This window comes from Notamacropus eugenii, chromosome 1 (assembly GCF_028372415.1).
Source record: "Notamacropus eugenii isolate mMacEug1 chromosome 1, mMacEug1.pri_v2, whole genome shotgun sequence".
In the NCBI taxonomy this organism is placed as follows: domain Eukaryota; kingdom Metazoa; phylum Chordata; class Mammalia; order Diprotodontia; family Macropodidae; genus Notamacropus; species Notamacropus eugenii.
The window spans coordinates 367935037-367954912 of NC_092872.1; the positions used below are offsets into that span (position 1 = coordinate 367935037).

The 19876-nt window shown below is 32.3% G+C and overlaps 1 protein-coding gene across 10 annotated transcripts in view; it reads left to right on the forward strand.

Moving 5' to 3' along the window:
* ANKHD1 (ankyrin repeat and KH domain containing 1) overlaps positions 1–19876 on the forward strand; it is a 118087-nt gene that overhangs the window by 50306 nt on the left and 47905 nt on the right. For 5 of the 10 annotated variants that reach the window (XM_072630500.1, XM_072630502.1, XM_072630501.1 and 2 more), the window contains 6 exons: positions 1342–1436; positions 3388–3625; positions 3932–4123; positions 5673–5782; positions 13062–13121; positions 19233–19320. In XM_072630500.1, coding sequence (XP_072486601.1) covers positions 1342–1436; positions 3388–3625; positions 3932–4123; positions 5673–5782; positions 13062–13121; positions 19233–19320 — 783 coding nt within the window. Of the gene's footprint in view, positions 1–1341; positions 1437–3387; positions 3626–3931; positions 4124–5672; positions 5783–13061; positions 15349–19232; positions 19321–19876 lie in introns of those variants that run through there. The other 5 variants (XM_072630503.1, XM_072630505.1, XM_072630504.1 and 2 more) reach the window with 2 other exon arrangements.

Genomic DNA, 19876 nt, shown 5'->3' on the forward strand with positions numbered 1-19876 from the left:
TGGTTTCATATGATTTAAAAACATATCAAAGTATGTATGATTCTTTGTTATATCATAGAGGACTTTTACTTTGATCTAAAAAAAAACCCCCAATTTCCCTTGATAGGTTATGAGATCCATGATGTGAATAATCAGATTTAGAAAATTGCCATTGTTTTAAATGGAATTCTGTACAAGTAAATTATTTTTACCTTTTTAGTTTATGGTACAATTTGAGCTGTAACATTTGTAACAAATATACATAATCAAGCAAAGCAAGTCTCATTATGTACCCTGTGCCCACTTTTCTCTCAGGAGGGGGGAAGGGGCAGGTGTGCTTCATGATAAATCCTCTGGAATCGTGATTGGTGGTCTTTGCATTGATCAGAATTTTTAAGTCTTTAATAGTTGTATCTTTTTATAGTTGCTTATTGTATAAATTGTTCTTGTTCTGTACACTCTATCAGTTCATCCAAGTTTTCCCAATTTTCATTGAAAACCATTCCTTTCATCATTTCTTCTGTCTTAATAATGTTCCATTACATTCATATACTATGATTTGTTCAGCCATTCCTCAGTTGTTGGTAAGCACTCCATTAGTTTCTAGTCCTTTGATACTACAAAAAGGGTGGCTATCAATACTTTTGTACAGATAGGACCTTTTCCTCATTCTCTGATTTCTTTGGGATGTAGGCCTACATAGTAGTGATATTATTGGATCAAAGTTACAGTTTAGTAACTTTTTTATCATAGTTCCAAATTATATTTCAAAATGGTCTAATTTGTAGCTCTACCTACAATACTTCCATATGTGCCTGTTTTCTGTAGCTGTCTCTTCTCTACAAATGTAATTTTCATTATTTGATCAGTTTTGCCAATCTGATAGGTGTGAGGTAAAACCAGAGTTGCTTTAATTTACATTTCTCTAATTCTGATTTGAAGCATTTTTCATATGGCTATCAGTAGCTTGGATTTCTTCCTTTGAAAACTGACCATATCCTTTGATCATTTATCACTTGGAGAGAATGACTCTTGCTGTTATATATCTTTGAATGGCCTTAGTTTTTAGATTTAATTTAAATATTTCTGACATGATGAATGAGTGAATGAAGGAGAGCATCAAAACATGAAAAATGCTGTTACTTCTTAAATTGTGAGCAAGATTTTTAGGAAAAACCCGCTATCAGTGCATGTCAGCTTTTATAATATCTTTTCCATGATGTTTCAGTTTTTGACTGCAAAAGGAGTATTTTACAAACTTTCATAGTCATGAAAGAAAATTACAGAACACCTTAATACATAACTCTCTGACAGTCATTTCTTTTGAAGCATTGTTTTAAAATATTGTGTATTTTTTTTAAGGCCATTTAGACATGGTTCGTTTTCTGCTTGAAGCTGGTGCAGATCAAGAACACAAAACTGATGAGATGCACACAGCTCTAATGGAGGCCTGCATGGTAATGATTTTTGGGTTAAATTCATTTAAGCTTTTTGAGGGAAGAAGAGAAAAATACATATTATTTTTAATCTTTCAGGATTTAGGAAATAGACTTTAGTTTCTAAAATTTGTTACTTTAGTTCTAAGCAAAATTTAGTCAATTCAGCACCTATAAGAGGTTGGCACTTTATAGGTGAAGTGCCAACTCTATCCTGCTCACTTATTTTTTTTCTGTTTTCATGAGCTAAGAATGATTTTGACATTTTCAAATATAATGACACTTCATTTTAAAATGTAAAAATCATTCTCAACTTGGTGGGCACAAAAGCAGTTGGCATAGATGAATCAGGGAAGAGATCAGTGGCACAACTAACCCTAAAGTCATTAATATTTAGGTTCACAAAATAGTGTGAGTTGCGGGTTGGGGCAGGATTTAGCAGATTAACTTTTCTAATTAATGGATAATCAAGAATTGACCATAATCCAAGCAACCGATTAAAATCACTTTTTATTTTTTCATAACATTAGAATCATATAAACATTTCTTAAAATCCCTAAAGATTTAAGGTTTAGTCTCCAAGGCCCTGGATTCTTGCTGGAACTGTACTCAAAGTATGTTTTTGGAAAGCTGTTTTGTTTTTTAAATTACCACTTAGTGGGTTTCTTTGTCATTTTAATTAATTGTAAATTTATTTTCATAGAAGGTCAGGAGCCATGTTTGCTGATATGGACAATGCATTTTTAAAAATCTTTATTTTTCTTCTTAGTTAAATTTAATTGACTAGAAAGGACTTAGATGAAATAATTCTTAGTTAAACTCTATAATTTTAATTGAGTCTTGTGCTATATTTTCTTGCATTGAGTCTTTAGGTGCAGGTGACTTCATTTTGGCCAATATTAAATTCAATTCACAAATATTGATTAAAATTTATTGTGCTAGACACTAAGAAAGGAAGTTACTGAGTTTAAGTACATGGAGAGTTCATGGAGTTTACAGGCTAGAAAGTGATAAAACTTATTCTGATATGTCTAATAGGATACACATGTGGGAAACATGGCATCTACAGTAATCATAGGGCATTTGAGCAGGAGTTAAAAGCCATTATAAAATAGGAGGGAAAAATTAGAATCTGAAGGAGAGGAAATTCTAAGGATGAAGTTGGAAAATGGAGTATCAGTGTTAAAATATTTTGACACTAATTGCCATTATCTAAGCAGATTTGTTTAAGGTTCAATTGATTACAAGTGATTAATATTTTAATTTTATATGTATTTGAGAAATAGAGTTAATCCACAAGTAAGATTTGTCCCATAACAGCAGATTGTTTCATCAAGGGAAATGTATAGGACTGCTTTGATCCACCAGAGGATTTTCCTTAGTGATATAATCCCAGCTGGCAGTAGCTTCACGCAGTCAGCTGTGGTTGTTTGTTTTTGGTTGTTGTTTTTTGATGAGGCAGGGTAGGGGCAAACTTTTGCTTTTAAAGTTTATCAAGTGCCATTTTCTACACTTTATTATGTAATACCTGTCTTTGAAATGAGAGTGATTCTTATTAAACTCCTAGGTTTATGATTTGGCAGAATTAAAAACCTTTACGTGTAACATGGTTTCTAAATTATCTTGAAGTATCCAGGTTACTATGTTTTCTATTACACATGTTTTCAGAAGAATACTCAGGTTAATGTTGTTTTCATTTGATGGTGTCGTATCTTTTTATATTACTCGTTCTAATTTTTTAAAGAAATTGTTGAGTTAATGCAAAAATTGAGATATAGCAAATTTGTAATTGGCACAAATAGAGCTGAGAATTTTGAGCTTGATATAACTTATAGCATGTACCAAAGTTAATGTTCTTTTTTCTTCCCTCTTCTTCTTCCTTCTCTCTTTCTATCAATTTCTTGCTTCTTTTCCCTACCTTCAACATAAAACCTATAAAAAATTTTTTCCCTTACTCCTGAAAATCCTGCAGGATGGACATGTAGAGGTAGCCCGTCTGCTTTTGGATAGTGGTGCTCAAGTGAATATGCCTGCAGATTCATTTGAGTCTCCACTAACGTTAGCAGCTTGTGGTGGACATGTTGAATTGGCAGCTTTACTTATAGAAAGAGGAGCAAATCTTGAGGAAGTCAATGATGAAGGTTATACTCCCTTGATGGAAGCTGCTCGTGAAGGACATGAAGAGATGGTGGCCCTCCTGTTAGCACAAGGTAGGAAAATTTTACCTCTGTTCTTTTCTTCAGGTTGGTTTGGATGTCTTATTCAAGAATGTTAAACCAGATTATTTGTAAGTTTCTTTACAGCTTTATATCCTATGAACGTGTGCAGTTATTGCTAAATTTTATTTTATCATATAACTTTGTTATACATCAACACAAAATATTTATTTGCATTGGTGACAAATTAAATGAATATAACAAAAGTGAAGAAGGCAGAATTGAATATCTGAATTTTTGCGAACATGTATTTTAGAAAATTTTGGTAACTAATTTGATCTATCTGTATGGCTATTTTAGGAGCAAATATAAATGCACAGACAGAAGAGACACAAGAAACTGCTCTTACTCTAGCATGCTGTGGAGGATTTTCTGAAGTAGCTGATTTCCTCATTAAGGCTGGGGCTGATATAGAACTCGGTTGCTCAACACCTTTAATGGAGGCTGCTCAAGAGGGACATCTTGAGTTAGTTAAATATTTGCTGGCAGCAGGTATGTGAATTATTTGAAAATGCAAAAAAGAACATTAGATTTCAAGGCTTGTTTTTCAAATTAATTTCAGCTTTGTCAATGTATATTCCTTCCATCAACAGATCACAATCCTTTTGCAACAGAATAGATGGTCTTTTAGAGTTGCTAAGGCCAAATAATTTATGACTGCTGTTAGCCTAGTAATGAACCTTTCCAATTTACCTAGTCTAATCCTTTGAAAATGGACATATTGCCCCTTAACAGTCCCATGTTTTAAGCTTTTCGAGCCTGGTTTATAACCTTTTAGAGGTTATCCTCCACAGGCAGAACCTTTGAGAAACAAAGGTCACCCCATGCCAAAATGGGCCATCATCATGAGAGGATTTGAATATGGAACAGTCACATTTTAAAAGAATCATTAGACTCCTTATACAGTTTTATAATTGTAAAATACAATATGAACACTGAACTGTTTAATATTTATGATTTGTACTCAAAAAGTGTCTTGTTAAACATACTCTATTATGTATTTATTGAACTCTGAATCAAGAATAGTAGCTGCTACCATGTCCATTCTACAAATAAGCATGACGTTAGGGTTCTCTTAATTCTGTTTATTCTTTGGTTATCATTAAGACTAACAGAATGGGAACAACTTATTTATGTACATTTTTTTCTTCTTTGGCCAGAGGAACAGCAAAATGATTTGTAAATTATATGTACTATTTTGCAGTGATCAGCCATTTATGTCACTCATTTTTTAGAGTGATAATTTGAAATAGCATAGACATGTTTCTGAACACATGCATATTATATTTAGATTTTTAGCATAGCAGAATAATATTGGGGGCAATTTATCTACATGTACATTACATGAAAAATATGTGTAAATCTGAATAACTAAAAGTGCCTTCTGTAAATTCTAGCAGGTTTGGTTGCAAATAAGATTTTTATAAATTAAGAAAATAAAAAGTATCATTCATTCAGTAAACTTTTAATGGAATACTATTATAATTTTGGTGATAGCTTTAATTACAAATTTTTTTTGCTTTGGAAAATTAATTGAAATTCATTAAACTAGGAAAAGTTAATATTTTGGATTATGCTTCATATTTTGAGCTAATGCTCAAACCAACTACAAAAGTTTAGTAATGTGTTCTCTTTGACAGGTGACTATAAACATATAATATTAATCAGTGTGTGTGTGTGCGCGCGTGTGCATGCGTGCATTATTTGGCCTCTTTCTCTACTATATTCACTGGACTGTGAGAAGAATGTTCTATAGTCTTAAGTGCTGTTCAGCCATTTTCCCTATTGTCGTCTTCTCATCTGCTTATTTTAAGCTTGATTATTCTTACCAATGCCTTGCATAGTGATTTATGCTTATCTATTTTGCACCGTTTGAGAATATGGTCCCTAGTCATGTGGCAGAGTACTTAAGATTTATTTATACCACTTGGATGATTTTTTAATGAGGAAGATAAATATATTTTGTTACATATTTCGTAAGTCTTTGATTTTACCAGATTTTAGGAATGGAATGGTAAAGTGCTTTTCCTTTGTCATTTAGGGGCTAATGTTCACGCCACAACAGCAACAGGAGACACAGCCCTGACCTATGCTTGTGAAAATGGTCATACTGATGTTGCAGATGTGCTACTTCAAGCAGGGGCTGACTTAGTAAGATAAAATTACTTTTGTGTGTTTTTATATGAAAGTGATCATGTTTATATTTTCCTTTTCAGAAACAGTACTGAAATTCTGGCTTGCATGTTTTATATGAATAATGTTGTCAGACAACTTTTCTGTCTACCATGCATGTGCTGAATGGATATTTCAAAGTGTATAACATTAAAGGGCAGGTATCTTAATTATTGACATTAGCTAAGTTTCTCTTGTTGTTTTATGACTTAGCCAGCTGTCCTCAGTAGAATATACCACAGATTCACTGACATGCACAGAAGTAGCCTTAGAAATATCTTTGTGTGGTGTATTACTTTTGTTTTTCAAATCCCAGAAAATTGTTTTAAATAACTTTTATTATGTTTTGATGCTTAATATCAAAACAGAGCCACTGTTTCCTCACAACTTTTATTATTATTTATGTCCTAATCTTTCAGATTAGAAGGTAGACTCAGCTGTAGTAAAACAACCTTGTAGATTATTAACTTCATTTTTTACTCATTCCATTACACTTTGAGAAAATAAACTTTATGATGAGCATCCTTTAAATTTGTCAAGTGATGTGTAGCATTTCTTCCAGATCTCAATTCTGCATAAAAGACCACTCAGATGTATATGAGTTAACATTCAATTGTTATAGCTTGTCTTCAGAAACTTTGAAATACCCTTGATATATTCTTAATTGTGTTCAACTAAAATTTTTAGAAATTCAGTTGAAAAACAAAATGACTTGATGACTACTTATTCTGTAACATTTGTTTTCAAAATAGTATACCACCAAAAAATAGGATTGTGAAAATGTAACTATTTCTAATAATAATTAAAGTACTTAAAAGGGCTTAGCATTCATTCATGTTTATAGAGACCTTACTCTGTAAATTAAAACCTGCAGGAAACCCCAGTTTAAAACAAAACAAAACTTGCTAGCAGTACTTTGTTTTTGATCATAATAATAAAAGATTTGTTATGGGAATCAGTTTGCTTTATTACCTTTCTAACATCTCCTTTCTCTTTGAGAGTGTTACTTCTGGAGATTTTACAGGAAAATGGGAACTGAAATATTTATCATTAGACGGAAAAGTATTTAGATATAGGTCAAAAGCTTATAGATATTCCATATTTGCCTTCTAAATTTTTTAATGTAGAATATCTCAGCTATATCTCTTTTACATGGAAGAGTATTATATCTTTTATGTATGTTCTAAGGTTTTTTTTTTAAATCTCAGCAAAGTTAAGAGGAATTTTAAAGTGTGGCAAATCTCACAAACTTCAATTAATTGATGGAAAACCCAATCTGAATTAGTGAAAAATGCAAGTCAGAAAGTACGGGTCTGTTATTTTCTGGAGAAGTGTAGTATAGGGCAATGTGTGCTCAGGAAGCTTGACTTTTATCAGCTTTGTAGTATTATTCAGTGTATGAACCTGGACATTTTATTTCTCTTGTGGGTACTTCATCTGTAAAATGAACGTGCTTTGATCTCCAAGATTCCTTGTAATTGTGAAATTTTGTTTTAATGTATATTAACTGCAGTAAAGTTATATAATTTTGACTCTTTGTGTTCCAGTAAATACTGAATAGATAAAAGAATGATATTTAATAATATTTAGAATTTTGGATGTTAGAATATTTGTTATTAGCTGCTTTTAATGTAGTCAGAGTAGTAGTTTAAAATATACTTATGTAAGATATCCCAAAAGTCTTAATATAGTTTTAAGTTTTAGTGACTTCAGAAAAATAAATGTTACAATTATATTTTTTAAAATACATGAAAGATTAATAATTATTTAGGTTTTAAAAATATTGATGTTTTTTATTAAATTTGAGATAATCACTATTTTGTGCTATAATCACTCTAGTTGATTTTCAAAATTTATAAAAACTTTCATTATCACCTCTCATTTTCTAAAAGGGTTACTTTTGTAGCCCTTATATTAAGATCTTCCATAGCATAAGGTTTTCATGCATACATGATATTTTTTTTTGTTTTTGTTTTTCTTTTTTTTAAATTATTTTTTAATGTTTAACAATCACTGCCATACAATTGAGATTTTATCCCCCCCACACCTACCCCCCACTACCCCCCTCCCTCCCCACGACTGCATACAGTTCTGTATAGGTTCTACATATACTTTCCTATTGAGTACATTTTCACTATAGTCATGCTATGTAGTTGGACTAAAATAAATGGAAGAAATCATATAACAAATCAAAACATGATACACAAAAACATACACATACACAAACATGATCTGCTACATTCTGCGAATGACTTCCATATTTCTTTCTCTGAGTGTGGAAGGCATTTTGCCTTAGAGAACCACCATTGGGATTTTTTTTTTTTTAAGAAGTTCTTACGTTATTACAAAATTCCAAGTCTACCAGAAAAAACTCTCGCACACTGTGGTCCATACATGATATTTTTGACATGACCTTGCAAGACAAAAAAAATCTAATGGATATAGAACAGGTGACAGTCTAAGAAAGTCATGTGTGATGTATAGTTGTCTTGTTAAAATAAAAATTTATCCAAATTCACAAAACTAAGGATAAAATATATTAATTGAATTTTCAAATTTTGGAGGGTATGTGTGTAGCATTTATGCTGCAGAAGTTATGGGAGCTTAAAACTGAACCACTAAGAACACCTTGTATTTAAGAAAGGCTTAGATAGATTTTAAGAAATAGAAATGTGTAACAGGTTATAAAGAAGTTAGTGATGGTTAGTGTATAGCCCCAGCCTTTTGAGGTTGATGACATTCTAGAGGGCCACTATTTTATCCTCCCACAGAATATCGTTTGGTTTGGTCCTCAGAATATTGGACTCTAGTTCTTAGTAAAAATAATTTCTTATTGTCCAAAATGATTTCTCCTTAAATAGATTAAAATATTCTCCTTGCAAAATCTTGGCCATACATATTTTGAACCATTTCTTTGTTAGTGGAAGGTATGCCCAGTACACATTTTAAATATTGAGAATTTTTATTTGAATAGAATCTGCACTAATTAAATATTACTGTTCTTTGTAATTATACATGATATGTTCTCCTTTATTTCTTAATCTGTCAAAACATATTTCATAGTGTTCATAAGATCAAAACTAAATTTTTACTCTGGAGACCCAGTGACAGATACAAATTTTTGGTAGTAGGTTTTATAGCCTTCAGTAGATCAGACTTTGGACTATAACTTTTGGCACGCTTTTTCTTAAATAGTGTTGATCTTTTTCCCTAAAGTTGACTGCTGAAATGCCTGGACTTACGCTTCAAAGAATTCCTTAGGATAAACCTGTGTAGATAAAATAAGCATTGATATCTTTTTGAAGGAGGTCTTAGGGAGGTAGTGGGGAAGACCTAGATGAAAGAATTGTTTTCTTTTGTGTTAATTTGTGTTTATTTTTAAGAAGAGTGTTCTGCAAGTGTCAGAGCGTTTAGATTTGTTTAATAAGACAAGCTTCAGAAAGTGTACATGAATTTCACATGTTAAGTTACATTTTGAATCTTCCTAAAGTCTCACTCTGATTTTCCTATGGAGAGGACTGTAGGATACTCAAAGGCAAACTGCAGAGCACAAAAGCTGGGCAGGTCCTACCTGACTTTGAATATTGACACAGTGATCAGCTATAAATGTTCACTGTCGGAGGATCAACTTAGCTAAGTTCAAAGAGGTTCATCACAAGTTTGGCAACAAAATGAAGAATTTTTTGGCCACATCAGCTCTTAAAGACCATCATATAAATTGTAGATGGGATATACTTTGAATTGACTGAACACTGAATAAAAAAACTTCACAGATTATTGTCTGTTTAAAATATTTATCACATTTAGTTATTAAAACAGAAATGATTCCTTATATAAGTTGCTTTGTTGATGTTATTTCTAACCTAACTGCCTAAATATATTGGGCTTATAAAACTGCCTCCTAAGATAAAATTGAGACACTTTAATGATATTTAATTCTAGATGATCCAATCCAAATAATTTAGAACTGATTTTTAAAAGGAATTCAGCAGTTTTCTTATCCATTCTAATGACAAAATTTCTTTGTAACTGAAAATTGCTGAGTCTACCTAAATTTATTTCATTTAATTCAGGTAAATGAGTCTGAAACTTTTTATATAGTTCATAATACTGGTATTTAGACTCTCCTATACATTAAGTATTTTTTAAAAGCAATAGTAATTTTAATGATTAATTAAAGAAAAGAATGCCTGACAGTACAGAATAATAAGTATTCTTTTTCTGTGTTACAGTAGCATCTATTATAATGATACTAAATTATACCTTAATGGAGAAAAAAATCAGTGTTTGACAAATACTGAGGCCATTGCTGAAGACATCAAGACGATCTCAGCATCACCAAACTGCAGTTTAACACTTTCATTCTGAACTAGTTTTAGAGTTTAAAACAACTTCCCTTAAGATTGTTATCTTTAGGCTATAAAAAGATTCTTCTTCAGTTGCTTTTCTAATATCCATTAGCATTATATGATTGGCCCCTATCTACCATCCAGATATTTTTCATTATGTGGAACATTATACATGCAGTACAAATTATAGTTGTTGGGTCTTTCCCCCTGTTCCTGATAGCATGTTTACCTTTGTTAGGATTGGGTTTGTTTTTCTCTTTTTGGTGCCCACAGGCAAACATGGTCTGAACCTGTGTAAGAGAATTTATATCAAAGAACTTATCAATTGCAGACCCTCTAGAATACCTACTCAAAAAGAAGCAGTAAAGGATTTTCTTTGGAAGACCTACTTAAATCTGGTTCCGTAAAAGATGTAGAAGTATTTTGTATATGCTTGATTTCCCTGAAAATTTATTATCTAATCTGCTTGACTAATTTCCTTCTTAAACTGAATTTGATAAATCTCTATTTTAATTTCCATCATCCTTTGTTTTAAAGGTATATTTTGGTACTAAATTTTTTTCTTTGTGAAAAATAAGATTAGTTCACACTAAATACCTTGATACTCAGGCATTTTAAGATAAAGGATCCTTTCAGGGACTTATCATTTAGTCTCTGTAAGAGTACTAAGAACGAGCCTCCCAAAGGCCTTAGTTCCAATAGTGAGTTTGGACTTTGAACGTTGGTCACTGTTTTATGCAATCACATTCTCTTGACTGGGATCACTGAAATGTTTTCATGAGTGATATACTTTTCTTTCCCATATAGTTTGTGGAAAAGTTGTAATGTCTTGATTCAGTTTTCAGCTTTATATGTTAGTTTTAGTATTTAAGCCATTAGACGTTTCACCAACTTACTAGACTATCAGAGAGGTATTGTAGAAACAATATATTTGGATTTGGCAAAATATTCAAGCATTTCTTTTATAATATTTTTGTGAACAGAATGGAAAAATGTGGGCTGGTTCTTAGAATAGGTAGATAGATTTGTTACTGGCTGAATGACCAGTCTGAGTTGTCAGTCTGGAGGGAAATCTGTATTCATACTTAAAAACTTGAAACTAAGATTGCTTTGAGCTGAATGTATATAATATGTGCAAGACTAATCAAAAAAATTATCAGCACTGTTTTTAAACAACTGTCTCTGTAGTCATAAGTTATTTTAATGTGATTACTTAATTCTTTGAGTGATTCAAGAGTTTGGATACTGACAAAATAGTCCTAGGAGGCATAACATTTCCATAATAAAGTGTCTTCTATTTTAACCTAATCCTTTTCCTCATCCTATTTGGAATATTCATTCAGTTCAATATTAGCCATCTTTTTCTGCATATTGTTGGTTGCATGGAGTTGCATATAGTGTGGAAGTAATTGGTATGTTCTTGAACCTGTTCTTATCTTCCTACGTAACTACCAAACTTTTCTCTTTTATACTTATTTACCTTTGCCTCTTCAGGGAATTGTTCCCACAGGTTTGGTTTTGTAGTTATCATAGTTGCAGTTGTCAGTGAAACTTAGAACTCACACTTCCCTAGAAGCCTACCATGTTAGTAATAGATGGTGGTGGGAAAGACAATGCAAGGCTATGAGAAGGAATATTAATCCTTGCTTCCTGTTCCTACAGGATTGTTCTAGCATGTTTAGATCTAGAAGAAAGTAAAGCTCTGGAGGCCTGTGAGTTTAGGTATATAGTTCATATATGCATATATACTTTATAGTTCATTGGTTTTTCTCTCTTGTAATGAAGACTTTCCAAGAAGAATCTTAGCACCTAGTATAAAACATTTAGATAAGAATCCAAATGAGTGGTAACGATTAATCAATTAATTCTTAACTCACTGTACTTTCATAAAATTCACTCTTCCTTCATTGAAGTAAAGGTGATCTTTTTTTCTGTTTTGGCTATCCAGTAGAATTGACCATAATCTTAAGAGCTTATAATTTAAAACTTCTTACTTTTATGGAAGTTAATATTATGCATATTGCATCAGTGGTGAAACTTTGGTCTTTTTAATAAGTTTTATAGACCTTTGTTACTGATTAGCATCTCCTGAACATTTAAGTTAATCAAAGACCATGAATTCAATGGGACTTTTGATTTTTCTTAGGCTTATTTTACTGGCTGAGTTAAAACTGTTAGACATTTTCCCAAAATAGTAAGAGCAGATGATACTTTGACTGTACTGATACTTTGTACTATTATGTGTTCCATATCAGAAGTAGACCCTAAAGATCATCTAGATAAATACAGTTCACTAAGCTTTGTTACAGATTTTCTGCATAAAATATGACTATTTGGACCTTTCATTTGAGTAAGAAGAAATTCTGAAAAGTTGAATTCTTGTTTGTGGCACCTTATAAGTTAAAAATTGTAGGTGTTTGCTAGCCTTCTTTTAAAGGTAGCCCTAGTTTTAGTTTGGAAAACTTGAGCAATAAGGGCTCTATTTGAGTTCCTCTAGCCTCCCTCTTATCACCATAATTTTCTTATGCCTTATCCCGCTCTCCCAAGCCCTTCTTCTCAGAATCTGTTTGTATTTATTCAGCCTGTACTCAACCAAATATAAAATGCTAACTCTTATTTACTTATAGCTTTCATTGTGTTAGGAAATAATGGCCTTAGTTTATAACTTCTGTTTATTTCTACAGAAATATCTAGTAATTTAGGGTGAGTCTTCTTTGCTAGTATTACTGGACCATTAAAAATATAATATTCTGCTTATAAGTCCCTTGTTTCTAGAGATGAGAATCTTTTAGAGAAGTATTTTAGTTTTATTGATAAGCACATGAAATAGCAATCACTAGGTCTTCACGGCCAGGAGTGATTTTAATTTTTGGAATAAGACCCGTGAGTTCTTCTTTTTCCTTCCGCAGGACAAGCAGGAGGACTTAAAGAAGACTATTTTGGAGGGCATAGAGACGGCCAAGCATCAGGTGAGGGTGGCCTTTGATGCTTGTAAGCTACTACATAAGGAATAGGTGCTTGTAGATGACCAGGGCTTTGTATACCTGGATTCCATCCTTGAAGTTAAAGAATTTAATGGGTAGCAGAGGAGACTTCAAAGGAGAAAACAGAGTCTCAGTAAGCGGAGAGCTGCACCTGATTCATGTCCCCTTAATGTTCCTTCCAGGAGATAGACTTAGAATCTCCCTGAGGAGTAAGGATTTTCTTACTTAGATAAGTTATCTTTAGCTGATCCTTTAGGAGAGAATTAAGATTACTAGGGAGGCCTTAACATTTACTGTGAGTTTCACTAATATTTAACTTTGTTTACCTACCATCAGAAATCTAGATTTTACATGTTATAGCACTGTGTTGTTGTATAAGCCTTCAAAAAGCTATCTTTTCAAGTTTAATGAAACTTTAATTTTGTTCAAATCCTAATGTATATAAAATTTTGCATTTAAAATTTTCTTCTGAGATTTCATTTATTTGCTTCTCCTAAACATTTTTAAAAGGCAAAGGAATGGTTTAGACCAGTGATTTCATCAGGATAGGGAACTCCTGTTACAGAAATTGTAGCTTATCTTCCATCGTTTTATTCTTGTTGTAGTCAAGAGAATTGCCTGAGGCATTGAAAGATTAAGTGACTTGCTCTGAATCATACCTACCAAGCAGAGATAGGACTTGATTACAAGTCTTTCTCATTCCAAGGCAAGCTTTTTATCTATTACACCATGCTACCTCCAGAAATTAGTGTCTAAGGCTGATGCATTGTTTGATTTAGGAAATTCTGAGCTGCAGTAGGGCTAAAATTTTAGTCTTCTAGCATCCACACTAAGTCTAACACTAGTATGGTGAACCCCCCAGGAATGGGAGGGAAGGTGCCACCAGGCTACCTAAGGAAAGGCAACCTGATCCAAATCAGAACTGAGTCTATCAAGCTTCTGAGCTCACAGGCAGTGAGGTTGAGCTTGGGATTGCACTTTTAGTCTAGGGAATAAGAAGACCTTGTATTTATAAACAACCCCCCCCCCCCCAAAAAAAGAGGAAATTAATGTCTAAGAAAATAAATATTTGTGTGTCTTATTTAATATCCATTGTAGTCCAGAGAAATTTGCTTCAGTATCATAAACTCAGGGTAGATATTGTGTTTTTCATTATAAATGAGTCTTTCCTCCACAGATTAATTCTTATCTTTTGTGGGGATGTCATTTTCCTTTAAGATTGAGCTGTTTTTTATTGTCATCATATTTTAAAATTAAAAAAATTTTTTTAGCACTTAGGTGTCAGAGATGAGTAGAATAGAAAGGTTTTTTTTGTTTATTCAAAGGAAAACTTTTACCTTTACTATGGGATATATTACTAAAATATAAACTTTAACATAATTTTAAATTGTTTGACTCCTTTCTAGCCCATAAATTTAAATTCTGTTTGATGCCCTTTGGCTCCATAGTCTTCTGAGGTCTTTCGATTGAGAGCAGTAATTAAAAATTCAGATATTTTGGAAATAGCTATTTGTAATATGTATGGGTCCATTCTATGTCACTGTTCAGGACAATTTTCTTTCGTTAGTTCTTTGAACTATACTCAGTTATATCATTTCCTCTGACTCTGTGTTTGTCCTTCATTGCCAAGGAAGACCATGCCATCACAGGAATGATGACATGACTTGCACTTGACTTTGTTTTGAGTGAGGGAGGGCTGTGCAGGTCACCAGCCTCACTTCTCCTCCAGTGTCATCTGAATCCAGTGACCAGATATTCATCAGGATGACTGGAGATGACCCAGGATGAGGCAATTGAGGTTAAGTGATTTGCCCAAGGTCACACAGCTAGTGAATGTCAAGTGTCTGAGGTGAGATTTGAACTCAGATCCTCCTGATTCCTACACTGATGCTCTATCCACTGCACCACCTTTCCTCTGATTAAATTGTAAACCAATATATGATAATGTTTCTGTTTGTGTCTTCAGCATTTTAGGAAAAAGCAGGATTTTATTTTCTTGATTGTGCTTTTTGTTTTAGCAGATTAAGCAGGGATTTTTTAACTTTCCATTCACTCCTCTCATGCTTTGGTAGTATAATTTTCATAAAAGTTTCTTTAGATGCCTTGTTAAGAGCTCTACTTAGATAATCATACTGATGATGTAATCTTTAATTGTTTCTTTTAAGTCTTGTCAAACCTTTTGGTGGTCAGCCTTATTTTACGTTTATAACTTGAAAGATAATATAAGTGTTTCATCTTGTTTGTTACTTCAGTGAATTTTTATTAGCTGCCCATGATATGCAAGGTAATGCTACCTTTTATTCCATTTTTTTAGTAAGATAAATTTACTAGTTTGATGCTTTTTAGCCATCTCAAGGGGTTTTTTAGTTATAAATATTACTGTAATGTTTGAATAAACAAACCTATAACTAACCTAAAGCTGTTCAATTAGGGAAAATTTTTTTTAATTAAATTTTTCTTTCTGTTCCAAATTCTTTCCCTGCCTTCATTCCTTCCTCACCCATTGAGAAATTCTCTCCCTGCCTTCATTCCTTCCTCACCCAAGAACTACAATACTAATTATAGATATGAAGTCATACTAGATATATTTCCACATTTGCCATATTGGTATAAAAATAAAGGGGAAAAAATATGCTTCAAACTGCGTTCTGTTTCTGGAGGTAGATAGCATTTTTCATCATGAGTTCTTTGCAACTGGTAGATCATTGTATTGATCAGTTACATTGTATTGAACTGTCTTTGATAGTTGATTTATCTTTGCAGTCTTGCTGTTACTGTGTAAAATTGTACTCCTGGCTCTACTCATTTCACCTTGCATCAGTTCCTATAAGTCTTAAGAAGTTTTTCTGAAACCATTCCCTTCATCGTTTTTATAGAACAATAGTATTCCATCACATCCATATATTATAAGATGTTCATCTATTCCCCAGTTAATAGGCATGCCTTCACTTTTCAATTTTTTGCAACCACAAAAAGAATTGCTATAAATTTCTTTGTCCATATGAGTCCTTTCTTTTTTAAAAAAATTATATGTATCTGTGTGCATTTACATATGTAGATATCAATATATCTTTAGGATATAGAACTAGTAGGGATATTGCTGGGTCAGAAGCACAGTTTGTAGATTTGGGGGCATAGTTCCAAATTATTCTCAAGAATGGTTGAACTAGTTCATAGCTCCACCAGCAGTATATTAGCATACCTCTTCACATTTCCTTTCCAGCATTTGTAAGTTTTCTTTTCTGTCAAATTAGCCAATCTGATAGGTATAAGGTAGTACCTCAGAATTGTTTTAATTTGCATTTCTCTAATTATTAATAATTTAGAGCATTTTTATGTGACAGTAGCTTAGATTTCTTCCTCTAAAAGCTACCTGTTCATATTCCTTGACCATTTAGCAATTAGAAAATGGGTCTTATTTTTATAAATTTGACTCAGTTCCCCATATATTTGAGAAACAAAGCTTTTATTAGAGATACTTGCTGCAGGAATTTTTCTCCCAGTTTCCTGCTTTTCATCTAATTTTGGCTACATTGGTTTTGTTTGTGTAAAAACTTGAATTTTATGTAATCAAAATTTCAATTAGGAAAAAATACTGACTAGCTAGTGAACCAGATATTCAAACAAATGCCATCTGCAGCTTAACCTAATTACACCAAATTAAGGATCTTCCAGGATCAAGTACTGTGAAACTTTTGAAAAATTCTAAATCTTATAAAATTTGTAGCCTGAATTTTAAAGCTATATTAGGCTGTGGTTATATTGTAGGTAAAGTAGCAGCATCTTTATACCTAAGTTTTCATTTTGTTTGTTTTTTAATAATATTTTGAGTTCCAAATTTTCTCTCTTCCTTCATCACCTCCACCTCCTTGATACAGTAAGCATTTCGATATAGATTTTTCATGTTCAGTCATGTAAAACATAGTAATGATGTCATGTTGTAAAAGAAGATAGATCCAAAGTGGGGGAATACAGAAAGTGAAAAAATAGCACACTTCAATCTGCATTCAGACTCCACATTTTTTATCATGAGTCCTTTGGAATTGTCTTGGATCATTCTATTGCTGAGAATAGCTAAGTCATTCACAGCTGATCATAGTACAGTATTGCTGATATTTTCCTTGGCTTAAATTTCTCAAAGGCAACCATATTGTTTCGCTAGGAATTTGAGGAGAGAAATATTATAGTACAGGGTGAGCAATCTTTAATTTTGATAATAAGGAGTATTTTGGGATTTGTCACTTTGTCTTACAGTTGTTCATTCATTCAATAGCATCCAATTCCTCATGACTCCATGGATAATTCTGTTTTCTTGGCAAGGATACTGGAGTAGTTTGTCATTTCCTTCTTCAGTGGGTTAAGGCAAACAGAAGTTAAGTGACTTGTCCACAGTCACACAGGTAGTGAAAGTATCTGAGGCTGGATTTGAATTCAGGTCTTCCTGACTCCAGGCCCAGTGCTCTATCCACTGAGCCATTTAGCTGCCCCAGGTCTTTCTGTATCATTTTATATATGGCATATTTAGTATCTACCTCCTAGATTTGGGTCCCACCTGTGGGAATAAATAATAATTCATTCTCACCCATAGCAAATTCTGGCAGTCTTCTTTCACATTTGACTACTTTGTTTGATTTCTTGTTTATTGTCTTCTCATTCTCACACATTTATCCAATAGAAAGTGAAAACCAAGTCATTAAACTCAAGGTAGGATTAGCAATGATGCTTTTTTGCAGTTAGAGAAAAAATACTATCATAAGTATTGTAAAGTAGGTTGCAGTGTGTCAAGGATCAAGATGGGAAAATTTTACAACTTTCCAGACTTTTTTTTCTTGAGTTATGTCTCCAAAATGTGACTTTATTTTTTATTTTAAATTAATTTTAGGACATTAGATATACTTATTAAAATATAAGAACAAAAGCATGCTGCAAAGCCAAATATAAATGATTTCAGCGTTGTCCATAAATTTTGTCCTCATTTTTGTGGATAATTTAAATTGACTGTAAATTGTATAATGTGCTACAGCAATTAGGTGAAGTCAAAACTTTTTTCTTTTAAGTGAGGAGATAAATAATACCCAATTAAGTTAAGCCTTCTTTAAAGAGTGACATTACACCCATAAAATGTTTAGGGTTCACATCTTGCATTTAGCTTTCACTTTTCAGTTACTAACTACAAAATCAGACAGAGATGCTTTATTTGCCAGAGATTTCTCTTAATTTAGATATACAGTCAAAGGAAATAAAAAACTAACTTTCCTGAAAACTAAGAGATTTTAAATACATATATAAAATACTACAGAATAAGAGGTGAAGTATAGATGTTTGATCACTTCTGTGTTTTGTTTTGTTTTGTTTTTTTGATCTAGCAGAATTTATCCCAAATCTGAAATGTGGTTATCATCTAACAGACATTGCTATTTATCTTTATTGAAGTATTTTAGTATCTGAAAGTTTGAATTTCAGAGTCAGAAAGTTCAGTTCAAGGTTCAGAAGAGGACACTAAATTTGATCATTTCTGTTGCTACACTGTTTTTTCTCTCTTGGCTACTCAAATATTTATTTTTAAAAAAACTTTGCTTGTTGGGACTTAATAGTCTCTTTTTTCTCCATTTCTTCATAATTTGCTTGTTTGTTTCTTGGGTTTGACTGGTAACGACAGTGTGGACTTTTGAAAAATTCAGGTCCTTTTAATTGTCTCATAAGGCTAAAGCTCCTTTTTTATAGGAAATAGTTTTATAGTTTAAGAAATATCTATTCTGTGGTAGCTCAGAGTTAGTTGGGTGGAATTTTTGGAATAGTTGGAAAATGAGTATTATCCCTAAATAAATATCTCTTGATGTGCAAAAGAGAGATTTCTGTTAAAATGTTATAATGTGTCATCTGCTCCATACTTCATTTACTCCTGCTTGTTTTCTAGGATGAGTTGGGTTTGAGAGTAGGGGAGAATCAGGTGGGTAATGCCAGATAACTTTTAAAAATATATTTTGCTTAAATGTCTGGCTATATCTGATATTCACAAATTTTGAGATAGTGCTATATATTTAATGGGGCTTTTGACTAGTTGACACTGATATGTGATTCTTTTTATTATCACAGGAGCATGAATCTGAAGGTGGGAGAACTCCTTTAATGAAAGCTGCCAGAGCTGGTCATTTGTGTACTGTACAATTTCTTATTAGCAAAGGTAAAGCATTGGGGATTATTTCTAAAATTCTACAAGGTGGTTCTGAATTCTGCTCAAGTGTCAGGATACTTTATTGTCCATAATCAATATAATTTTAAGACCCATAAATTTATTCTATATTTAATCTTTTTTTTAAAAGTAGGTATGTCTAAATTTACTCCATTTGCATGTAGTTAAAAGAAACTGTACAAAAGCTACATTGTTCTATCCCAAAGAATTTTGAGTTAGGCAAAATTATCTATGGAAGACAACTGGTGAAATCTAAGCTTCTAAATGACCTCAACACATTTTTACTTTTAGTTCTCCTTTATTTTCTGCTTAATTATACAAAATATTCAGTAACCCAGTTTAAGTGTCTCTAAAAGTAATTTTAAATATTTTGAGTTTTTTAAACTGTTTAAAAAAGTCACCAAAGTAGTTATACTATTGAATAGGATTACATTGCTCTTTAATTTTTTTCTATTCTTGCTCCTGTAATTCCTATTAATTGCTTTCTGTAACTTGCTTCTGAGCCTTAAGTCTTTATGTTCTAGTAGTAACCTAAAATTTTTTACTA